The 12187-nt window shown below is 54.9% G+C and overlaps 1 protein-coding gene across 1 annotated transcript in view; it reads right to left on the bottom strand.

Moving 5' to 3' along the window:
- The window catches only part of Nphp4 (nephrocystin 4), an 85264-nt gene that overhangs the window by 28501 nt on the left and 44576 nt on the right, over positions 1-12187 (bottom strand). The window contains 1 exon segment of the mRNA XM_052178300.1: positions 9237-9363. Within this exon segment, the coding sequence (XP_052034260.1) occupies positions 9237-9363 (127 nt within the window).

Genomic DNA, 12187 nt, shown 5'->3' with positions numbered 1-12187 from the left:
CTGTGAGCCCAGGCTGGGAAGGCCCAACCCACACCCCGAGAGAAAGGCGGGTTGGGAAGAAATATATCGGGACCCAGAGAGGCTCATTTTCCAATCTTTCCCCTCTTGGCGGTTCATCCCTCCTTAGGGTACACCATGGCCCCCAGGAAGGGAGTGCCAAATGGGAACACCCCCTTCTGCTACACCACACAACTGGAAAGGAAACCCAGGACAATCGATCGATGTGCCCACGTCTGCATGCAGAATGTCCGAGTGCACACCATGCGTCCCTGAACCAACACAACCATGACCTTCTACAGCAAGGAGCCCCTGGGGCAGAGAGGCTGCTGGAGTGCCGAGCGTGCCAGGGCAGCACACTGGGTTTGCGGCCAGAAGAGCTGGTGCCCGGACACACAGCACAATTCTATGCCATGTACGGAGGGGCCAGGAAGGGGAGCCACCGCACACAGCTGGGTGGCTTGCGGTGGGCTCACTGCTCCCTGGACGGAGTGACCTGCAGAGCACAAGGCCACTGCTGCGCCCGCCTGCTGCCGCGAGTTCCCACGTGACCACCGAACGTACAAGGCTTTAACTATAGCTAGGTGCTACTTGTCAGATCTACCATGGTGGCCCTGCCGCAGCTACAAAGCCCTTTGGCAGAAGTAATGACAGCAATCAGCATGGTCTGCTCTCGGGGCTCCGTGGGCAGCCGGCGGCTTCTGACTACCGCTGCTTCTCCAACGCAGAATGCGCCTTGGACGCTGGCCTCCATCCCTGGGGCCATAGCGTTTGGCTGTGCCTGGACCTCTAGGTTTGAGCAGCAGCCTTGCCCGCAGAGGGGAGCGTGCAGACTCAGAGAGCATGGTTTCTCTTGAGTCGGAGGGGCCTGGGTAGCTGCGTGGCCAGTGCAGCTCAGCTGCACACAAGCTCGCAGGGTACAAAGGGGAGAGACTAAGCCAAGGGCCCCCAGACACCAGCAGAGGCCGCCGGTCAAATGCCAGGAACTAGGGAAGCAGCCCTGGCCTCCCTCAGCAGGAACCTGCTGAGCTCCAACCGTCCTGGCCCTGGCGCCTGTGCTCCCCACCAGGTTCCGCATGCCAAGAACTGCTGTCCGCCGACTGCTCACAGTCCACCGCAGCTCTCTGTCAGTTTGACGTCGAGGAGAAGCCACAGTGTCCTCCACATGGCTAGGCGAGGGTCCCCGAGGGCCATTCTGACCCCCACTCTGAGCTGTCACAGGTCCCTCTGGGTCACTCGAAGACCCTAGGGTGGTGGCCCCTGCCTTCTGCGCATGCTGTGGGAAAAGGCCTCAGTGTGGCCATAGGTGAGGCTTCTCTGGGACACAGCGAGCGGCCTCCCTCCAGCCCTGGGCAGCCCTCGGCATGTTTTGGCCTGACCACACACACATGTTGGACTCTGTCACCAACAGGACAGAGGAGCGCTCTCCATCCACGATCACAGCTGGCTGGTCTCCCGGTGACAGTCAGTGTGCGCTATACTATCACGGTGCCCACCAGAGGATGGGGACTGGGGCACGAGGCAGTGTCTCCCGGCAACCACTGACATCCGCTGTCACCTTCTTGACCTACAGCAGCTCCAGAGTGTGGGACCTGGACCCATCGCATCACCTTGGAAGCCAAGGAATGGCCATTTGTCCTCCATGTACGTCACCCGGTCCGTGCCGTGTGACAGTGAGCACACAGGACAGGCAGTGACCTTCCCCCACCTTATGCTTTCCCAGCCCTCTGATTCATGGGTCCCACTTATCACCCTTATACTTTCGCAAGGGCCACTGAAAGATGCCAATGCAGGGAGCTAGCTAGTGAGGGACAGGACCTCCACCACTGTCCCAGGACTGGTGACAATGTCCTCAGTACCACAGAACCTGCAGAGGCCGGGCGTGTTCGTCGTGGGAAGGAGGATGGGTTGCCATGACATCTTCCTGCTAATGGCCTCGGCAGCTTGGGGCCCCCCCAACCCCATGCCAGGCACAAGCTGCTTTCCCAAGAGGGTTGCATTGGAGGGGAGGGACGTATGGGTGAGAGGGGGCAGGGCGTGGGCGGAGGAAAGCACTTGCCGGATGCCCAAGCCACAGCCACCTGTAGTAGACCACAAGACCAGAGAGCAAAGGCCCTGAAGAAGGACCAAGAAAGGAGAGGGGCAGGAGGCAGTTGCCTAGCAACAAGCCGCACCTGGAGAAGGGTGGAGGCAGAGACGGGGACTGTGGCCCACCACAGAGAGGGAGAGGAGGAAAGGGCCTGGGCCCTAATGAGACCGTCACTAAACCTAAAGAGGGGTAGTGACAGAGGCGCCCTGTCACCAGACCGTGGGGATAAAGGATGAGTCAGGACTAGTGGGCTCTGGGCGCTGGGGACACACAAGGCAAACACATCTGCTCGCTCTCTGCAGCTAAGCCGTCCTTCCTGAGGCCTGGATCGCAGGGATGGGAAAATGGGAAGCTAAGAGATAAAGGGAGAACATGGTGACGGAGCAGGCGTGGGCCTCCGCCTGATGGAACCCAGGCCATGGTCCTCACAGGGGACGGAAAAGCCAGGTGACCTGCCCAGGGCCCTGACAGGTCAGCTCAGCTCTGTGCTGATGGAGGCCTCGCTCACTTCACCCGTGCCCAGCCCTCTGCGGCAAGTACATTGGAGATTCTACTGCTGTGTCCAAAGTGGCCAGAACCATCTGCCCGACTTCTGTGGGGCGTCCAGGATCCCCGGACACAGGGAAAGCCACCGCCATCTGCTAGAGGAGCTACACAGCACAGCGGCAGCTGCCAGGATCTAAGCTCACGTGTCCCGGGAAACACGGCAGCGCGGTTGCCATGACCCCTGTGACGGGAGTGTTTTCAGATCCTCTGAGCAAACAATCCAAAAGGCTGTCGCCACCAGAACACTCAAAAACAAAATATGGGTCAAGGGAAGGAAACTCCAAGACTAATCAAAAGTGCGACCTATGCGCCCTCTAGTGGCTCGGGGCTTACTCTCCTGCTGGCAATGATGAACAGACCTCGCCTGTCAACCTTATAGGAAAAATAAAAAGGATCATCCTCCTAAGGGAACGCCAGAATACCTCACTTACAGCGACAGCCACACAGCATTGAGCTTTCCAGAGAGCCGTGTGAGCTGACAGACACCGAGGCCTGCAAAGTTCCCCTCGGAGGTTAGACGCTTGTGGATATTTATAAGTCTCTCTTACAGGGTCTCGGGAGGCAATGACTTTTTGGCCTTGGGCAAGGCGGAGTGACTGCATTAACCTGACGTGAGTGCGGCCATAAATCCAAATCAAATGAGCCAAACAAAATCAGGTCCCAATCACTGCCACTGAGACACGGACCGCTATGCTACTACACTACAGAGCCATCTGATGTCCACAAGAACCAAAACAGACACCGCTCTGCAGAGACAGACAGCGATTCTTTTGGTAAAGACCTAGGAGTGTGCGCAGGACGACAGGAACTCAAATCCCTGTCATGTGTCCCAGAGGAAAGCAGCCCCCAGCTGGGCGAGCTCTGAGCTGAGAGGAGGTGCTCAGAGGAGGGCGGGAGGGCTCTGACTTCCTGCTGTCCCTCCAGCCCCAGCCCACCGGGTCCTTACAGGCAGCCCCTCGCTACACACACACACACACATACACACACACACACACACACACACACACACACAGGGGCTGCTGAAGGGCAGGCCGGGCGGATGGCTACTGTGCTTCTCAAGCAGGAGGAAAGCAGACGCTTTCCCTAGAAGCATCGGAGAAAGCCGGGGACAGATGGAGGTGCCGCGTGGCTCCGCAGAGGGAAGCAGAGCAGAGCAGAGAGGACGGGAACTCAGGTGAACGCCTTCCACCTGTTCTCTCTGAGGACTGTCCCATGGAGAGCCACCCTGCACCCCTCACCACATACCCAGAGTGCGTGCGTGACCCTATCTTGAGCCCCCTGTCTCCAGCAACACCCCCTATCCCTACCCCACTCCCTGTCCCAGGCTCCTGTCACCACAATGTTCATAAATATGGGTAACAGAGCAAGATCACCACCTCCAAGCTCTTCTGGAACAGAGTGACACACGCTCTGTTGGAATTCCAAAATCCAAGGATTATCCTGGAGGGCCTGGGCTCAGAGCTCAGACAAACTTCTGGCAAAAAGCCAGTATGGCAGAAAACAGAGCTGACAGGCAGGGAGAGAGTACAGGGGAGAGCCAGGAGGACAGACAGACAGGAGGACGGACCGGGTCTCCATGGCACTGAGTTCTGGGATCCTGCATGGTTAACATCAGTGCTGCCTCTGGCCTTTCTATCACACCAGCCAATGAGATTTTATCTTTCTTTCTATCACACTGGCCAATGAGATTCCTTCTTTTATCTTTCATTTATCTGGAAAACAAATCGGCTTATTTAGCCATTCCCTTAGCTGAGGGGGAGGGGGTCTTTTAAATGCTTGACTACTAGAAGGTCACATGACTGCAGAGGCGTCTCCTTGGGTAAGAGCACGTGCTGCTCAAACATGAAGATCTGAGTTCAAATCCCAGCACCCATGGAAAGAAGCCAGGTGGAGCCACATGCCTGCATCTGGTGCTGTGGAGGTGGAGACAGACTGCTGGGCACTCCAGGTCCAGAGAGAGACGCTGTGTCAAGGGAAGAATCCAGCAGAGAGAGCGCTGCGGCGGAAGACCTGACGCCTTCTGGCTAGAGACACCCCTTTGTTGTTTGCTTGTGCTGAGAATTGAATTCAGGGACCCCAAGTGCTCAGCCGCTAAGCTACATTCCCAGCTCCACAGGCACAATCCAAAACTGGGGGGGCGGGGGGGGGGGCAGGCGGTGGAGAGATGGCTCAGCGGTGAAGACCTCGTATTGCTCTTGCAGAAGACTCAGTTTATTTCCCGACTGCCGTAGCTCCAGCTCTCGGCGATCCAACACGTTCTCATGGCTACCACTGGCAGTGAACGGACGTACTTAAAAATAAAACTAAAACCTAAAGTAAATTACAGTGGAGAGGAGCCAGGGCCTCTGGATGTGGTGGCACACACCTTTAATCCCAGAACTTGGGGGGCAGAGGCAGATGCATCTCTGCGAGTTTGCGGCTAGCCTGGTCTACAAAGCAAGTTCCAGGGCTATACAGAGAAACCTTGTCTCAGAAAAAAAAAAATCTAACACAGTGGGAGCCATGCCGGGCTCTGTGCGCTGTGAAGGTGACGAGGGTAAGTGGCCGGGGTCTGTGTGCCACTGTACAGCACTTCTGACCTCTTATTGTCATCTGAATCATCTCCATTTTCCTATAGTTTCTAAAGCTTTATTCATGAATCCATTTGGTGTGTGTGTGTGTGTGTGTGTGTGTGAGAGAGAGAGAGAGAGAGAGAGAGAGAGATATTTTACATCTTGTATTTAAGTAACATGAAGCTAGGACTGACTGGCTCTTGCGAGTTTTGTTTTGTTTTGTTTTGTTTTGTTTTTTTCTGTAGAAACAAGTGTGCAGCGCCATCTAGTGGCTGTTGGCCCTGGCTCCTGGCCCAGACCATGAAGCATCACTTGCCAGCCAGTCCAGGGAGGAAAGCCCAGAGGTGCTGCTGGCTGCTGGGATGCAGGGAGGAGGGAGGAAGGAGGAGGGAGAGGGAGGAGGGTAAAGGGAGGAGGAGGGAGGAGGAGGGAAGCAGCCACCAGACATTAGGGAAAGGAGAGGAGATGGATTCTCCCCACAGCCTGTGAAAGGGTTGCAGGCTGACTGAGCCCACCGGAAGTGTGGTTTCCAGAGCAGCAGGGTAAGAGCGCACTGCTTTAAGTCCCCACCTGTGCGTCAAGTTGCTGCAGGAGCAACAGGAAACAGGCCCCCTACTTCCTATCCGCACAACCATATCCCCCATGGATGCCGCGCCGTTCTTGGGCCTGTAACTTTATGGGTAAATCTGTAAACTGAAATATCACTTAGGCTTCGTTCTTCCCAAACTGCCTTGACTTGCCCTCTACTGGATTTTTTTTTAATTTAAAAAATTAGTTTATACCTAAAACAATAAACATTGTGTAGGTATAATACACTCTAGGCAGAAATCTCAAGGTGAGGCTCGGCACTACAGAGCAAGTCGCACATGCAAGGACTCCAGCAGCCAGGGGAGTCTGCACGGTCCCTGGACCAATAGCAAAGGGAGGGGCTAGAGGGGCGGGTCATCCTGGCAAAGGGAGGGGCTAGAAAGAGGCGGGTCATCTCAGCAAAGGGAGGGGCTAGAGAGAGGCGGGTCATCTCAGCAAAGGGAGGGGCTAGAGAGAGGCGGGTCATCTCAGCAAAGGGAGGGGCTAGAGAGAGGCGGGTCATCTCAGCAAAGGGAGGGGCTAGAGAGAGGCGGGTCATCTCGGCACAGGGAGGGGCTAGAGAGAGGCGGGTCATCCTGGCAAAGGGAGGGGCTAGAGAGAGGCGGGTCATTTCAGCAGCCTTGAAACCTGGGAGAGGCAGCGAGGACTTCTCCAGGCGGACTATCGTCCACCCACTTGAAAAAGAAAGGAGGGGGGAGCACAGAAGAGGGGAGAGGAAGATTGTGGGAAGGAGGGGGAGGGGAAGATGACTGGAGACCGTGAGCTTCAGCCAACAAGGGCAGAGTTCTTGAGTGCCTACCAAATGTCCAGGAAAGTTACAGGTGAGAGAGGAAACACAGTCAGCACGGCGGACGGACATGATGAGGGAGAGCCAAGAGTGCAGGACACCAAGGGACAGAGCAACGACCCAGGGGGACACGGCTCTGGAAGGCAGGGCGCCTTCCACCTCCAGCACGGGACCGGAAGCACCTGGAAGCTGACAGACACAGCATGGAGGACCAGCAGGAAGAAGCGGAGTTGGTGAGGTTCACAAGCCAACCTCAAGTCTCGTTTGGGGAGCGAAGGCCAGGTTCGTGAGGGGTCTGGCCGTCTAGGTGGGATGTCAGCCCTTCCTAATCATGTCCAATACAGCTGAAGAGCAAGAGGCAGACAATGCAACTGTCCTCAGAGCCTTCGAATACCGGTTAGACTCGCAAACCGCCTTCTCCCAACAAGAGAGAATTCCAAGTATCTGCAACCCAGCCAGAGCGCATCAGACAATCAAAGAGGAGGGAACACCGCCAAGTCCTCACAAAGATGGTGGGTCAGAGCTGCACGGGTTATGAGGAACTGGCGGGAACAAAGTCACAGGGCTGGGGGGGGGGGGGGTTGAGTCCCGCACGCCTCTGGCCACACATGGGACGGGGAGCACCATTAACCACAGTGCATCATATTTCTAAAGATGAGAACATGGAGAGAAGAAATTTCAGCTATTCTTAGCACAGAGATGGGCACGCCCACTGCCCTGATCCCAAGAGGGCTCGCTACAGACACACTCGGAAAGTCACACGCAGTCCGGCGCTACAGCTGTGCAGCTATGCGACAAACTGGAGAGGAAAATGATTGAGAATTCCAGTTTGGCCAATAACAACGTTAAAGTCTGTAAGGCTGAATTTAACATAAATTAAAGATTTACTCTGGAGCGACTCTGACAGAGTGCACGCCAGCCCCCGCCCCAGCCCTCAAGGGATCCCACAAACCTTACGGCAGCACCCCAAGCACAGGGGATGTTGCACACCGGACTCCATTTATATACGATGGGTCTGTTGGTGTACACGAACAACTGTGAACGGGTCTGCTAAGCGCATAATCCAAACAACTAGGAACTTCAACCGCTCTACAGAGAGGGAGCCCTCAGCGTGGCTGGTCACCAAATGGTTAGGCTTTGGAACCTGCTCCGGGCATTTCAGAGAATCCCACTGACCAGGAAAACAGAGGTCTGCGAACCAAGCTTTAGGTCAAACGGGTCAGCGGGCCACTGGTCCATCAATGAGAAAAATTACATTCCAGAGGACCAGGCTCTGCACACCAGAACCTCAAAATACAGAGTATGCTGTGCCAGGGCCTGGGGACCAAAGTGGGATGGAAACTGCCCAGGTTATCAGAGGCTGAGAGGGAGGGAGGGGGTGCTAGGAAGGCGCAGCGTGCCCTCCACAGCCATGCGTCCTCCCCTGATGTCGGGCAGCCAGAGGAATCATGGGAGCACAGCAGGAGTGAGGGGAGCAGTGTAAGGGAGCGCAGCAGGATGGTGGGAACTTAGCAGGAGTGGGAGCACAGCAGGAGGGTGGGAGCACAGCAGGAGTGAGGGGAGCAGTGTAAGGGAGCGCAGCAGGATGGTGGGAACTTAGCAGGGTGGGAGCACAGCAGGAGGGTGGGAGCACAGCAGGAGTGAGGGGAGCAGGATGTAAGAAAGCACAGCTAGAGGAGAGCACAGCAGGATGGTGGGAGCACAGCGGGAGGAAGCACAGTGGGCAGAAGGGAGCATAGCTAGAAGAGGGGAGCACAACAGAAAGGTGGGAACACAGCAAGAACAAAGGAGCACAGGTGAAGGAAGGGAGCACAGCAGGAGGGTGGAGCACAGTCGGCAGGTAGGAGCACTGTGAGAAGGGAGCACAGCGGGAAGGGAGCACAGAGGGAAGGGAGCATAGCTGGAAGAGGGGAACACAACAGGACACTGGGAGCACAGCAGGAACAAGGGAGCACAGCCGGAGGAGAAAACAGCACGACTGTGCTCTGTGGAGTCATGAGCTGCTCATTCCTCACCTGTTTATCTGGATCAGTCACAAAGAGCAAGACTATCTGTGTCCAGAGCCCCACCACCCTCCGTAAGCAGGAGAAAGATCTGCTCCAGAAACCCAGGCCACAGCTCCACGGCCACCCGTGGGCCTTGCGGTGCGGCCTTTCTTCCCTCCACCCTGGCTTCACCACAGGCCCGGGTCACACAGAAGATGCTGGGCTACTCGAGCTCTTCAGCCTACACACCTGTGGCCCTGATCCCTGCCCGGGGCCACTGGCTGGAGGGACATCCTCAAATCACAGTTTGAAAGTCCCAGGTGCCTCAGCGCGAATTAGGATGCCAAGAAGACCGTGCGGCAGTACTTCCAGCCGCCGCGGGCCTGTGATTCCCAGGCCCCATACTGGCAGGATGCCCCTGCGAACTGCCCTGGGTGAACCCGGTCTCCGCCAACAGACACACACTCGCTTGCGGAGGGAGCTGTTGGGAATCTGGACCAGTGTGTGGCTGGAGGCTGCGTGACAAAGAGGCAGACCGCACACTGTCACACTGCCCGGTCCCACGGTCCCATGTCACCATCTTAAGGGAAACCAGCTCCTTGATTCGATAGGGAAGCCTTCGGCAATTGCCCGGCAGGGCTGGTGAGGGGGGCACGCAAGCTCTGGGTGGGAGTCAGCGCTCTGGAACTCACCTGAAGGGGATGCCGGTGTCTTCCTGGAGGCACGCCGCCCTGCCCTGGGGCCGCTGGCATGCTCTGTGGGGGCACCTGAGCTCACTGAGAACTGGAACTGGATGGTTCCGGACTCCACCTGCTTCACCTGCGATTGACAGGGAGAGTGATGGTGGTGACCTCACCGGCACTTCCGGCAGAGACCAGCACAAGTGCCGGCCCAGGCCCAGGTCCGCCCTCAAGAGAAGTTTCAGCCAGACAGCAAACATTCTGGAAGCCATGTGTTCTTAGATCATAAACAAGTAATTTTCTGAGAAGAAAATTAGTTGTGGCATTAAAATCCCAGGAGAGCATATTATCAGGGAATGACATTTACCCAAGCAGAAGTATAGTTAAGGTATTTAATAAGCCATAATGCATATGTTTTTTAATTAACACGTAATATTGACTTACTTGGATGACTACAGTCCTATGGGTTTTAACCCATCCCTCGGCTGGTCCAAGCAGCCACTGACTGCTTCTCCAGAACTAGGCTGGTCTTCTTAAGAATGTGATGTAAATCACGTGACACAATCACACAGGCTTGAGAGAGGCGCTCTCTTGGTCGCTCACTCTCTACAGTGCCCATACTGTGGAATGCATAGCAGTCCAAGGCTTTCATGACTGAGTCATGTCCTGTCACACGGGTGTGCCCAGTCATGTGTTAACATACGTGTGCACCCAGACCGCCCATCCATCCATCCACTGGGAACACCTGGGTAGTTGCCAGTCTGCTGACTGTACACAGAGCTGCCACAAACGGCGGTGGACAGATTGCTGTGTGAACCGGCTCTCATTTCTCTGGGAAGTAAATAAAGTAGTAGCTGCTAGGGGATAACTCTATAGACACTATGTTTTGTAAAAATAAAAATATTTAGAGCGACAGGGGCCATTAAAAGCACTAGCTGCTCTTGCAGAGGACCGGGGTTCAGGTCCCAGCACCCACATGGTAGCTCACAACCACCTGTGATTCCAGTTCCTCGGGATCCAGCGCCCTCTTCTGGGCTCCTTGCACTGCATGCTCATGGTTCACAGAAAGACATGCGCAAAACACCCATGCACAAAAATAAAAGTCAAGAAACCTCTACGATTTTTTTCTGAGCTAGGTTTCCCTCCGCTTTGAGGTCTATTTTGGCTCATATACACATGCTGGAGGTTTTTAAGTCAGTGATTGTGTGGAATTCCCCCATTTCTTCACTCTCTAAGCTGCACCGTTTCCTTCCAGCCATGGCCCTCACAGACCTGTGAAGGAGACCCCGTTTCCGACCCTGTTTCTGTGCTGTGTAGAAGCCTCTTCACAGGGCTGAGACACGGATTTACTCAGCCTGGTCTTCCTTGGGTTTTGTTCAGATTTCCTGTCTTCTTTAGGACTGTTCCATTTTATCTGCCTGTCTGCTGGGTTTAGACTGTTATGGTTTGAATCTGAGATGCTTCCCACGGGCTCATGTTCCAAGCTATCCGAAAGCCTGTGGACCTTTTACAGACGGGGCCTGGCTGGCTGCTGGAAGTGGGCCACTGGGAGCCATCTTTGAAGATCACATCCACCTGTAACCGTGGCCGGTTCCTTCTGCCTCCAGTTCTCCCAAGTGAGGAGTCTGGACTGAACGCTGCCACCTCCACCAGCCTCTCCTCTCTTTTTTATGGCTGGAATTTTGGTCACAACAAATTTAATTATAATTCATATGATATCTGATTGCTAATGACTTCTCTTAAGGTTTTAAATACGAATTCTACCAGGGTGCTGATACACGCCTGTCACCCAGCTAAGAGGAGGGTCATCGCCAGTCTGAGGCCAGTGCCGGTTATACGGTAAGACCCTTTCTCAAATAAATAACTAAATAAATTCAATAAAAAGCACTTAGCAACTTGTAGGGCTGGCAGGACCTCTGGATGGAATGCAGCCTCTCTCAGGCTCTCACAGAACCCTGGCGTTACATTGTCTCATACTGAAATCTAAAAAGCCTTGAAGACCTCACCGGATACAAGGTAACTTCTGTCTCCATACAAAGTAACTTATGCCACGAAGCCTACTCAGTCCTCACTTCCGCTGCTGTCATGCCCATCTCCCACGCTTCCTCCTCTAGAGAAGCAGTTCCTAACTGTGGGTTACAACCCCTTGTGTTCACCTGGGTGGCCCAAGACCACTGGAAAATACGGATATTTATATTACAATGCTCAACAGTGGCAAAACTACAGTTATGAAGTAGCAATGAAAATAAATGTATAGTTGGGGGTCACCAGCACATGAGCAACTGTATCAAAGGGTCACAGTGCTGGGAAGGCTGAGAACAACTGCTCAAGAGAACACACACTCCTCCCCCCCCCCCCGCCCCGCCCTGCTCACGAGAACCCCCACACACACTGCTCACGAGAAGTCCCCCCCACACACACACACACACTGCTCTAGGATTCCCTTCCTTCAGTTCCTTGGGAAAGGCCGGTGCTTCTGGTGACTCTTGCTGAGTACTGAATTCTAGCCTCCAAGAGGTTCCATTTTTCCCGCCAGCCCTCCCGGGGCAGCGCAGCCTACAACATCCACTTCTGTATGGGCAGGGAACCAGTTTTCTCTTTCTGTTCTCTTTGCTTTCAGTTTTCAGAGATTCCCAACATCCGGCTGAGCTCACCTCCCATTATCTCTGGGCCTTGCTGAACTTCCAGATATCTAGGTGTGTGTCTCCTGCCTAGAGTTTCCTATCATCATATCCTCTGAATTGTTTCTTGCACCAGGTACTCTCCTGCCTAAGGAAATTGATGACTCTCTGGGTTCAGGTGCTGCCCCGCCCGCCGATCTGGAGCTTGGCTGCTGCCACCAATCAACTCCTGCAACTCTGGTGGCCCTGGTTCTACTGTCTGATGTGAGAGATGACAAACTCTGGCCACCCACCCAGCTGCAGAGCACATCTTGTGGAGATTTGTTTTGTTTTGTTTTTTTT

This window comes from Apodemus sylvaticus, chromosome 3 (assembly GCF_947179515.1).
Source record: "Apodemus sylvaticus chromosome 3, mApoSyl1.1, whole genome shotgun sequence".
NCBI lineage: Eukaryota > Metazoa > Chordata > Mammalia > Rodentia > Muridae > Apodemus > Apodemus sylvaticus.
This window is presented reverse-complemented; position numbering and strand designations above follow the sequence as displayed.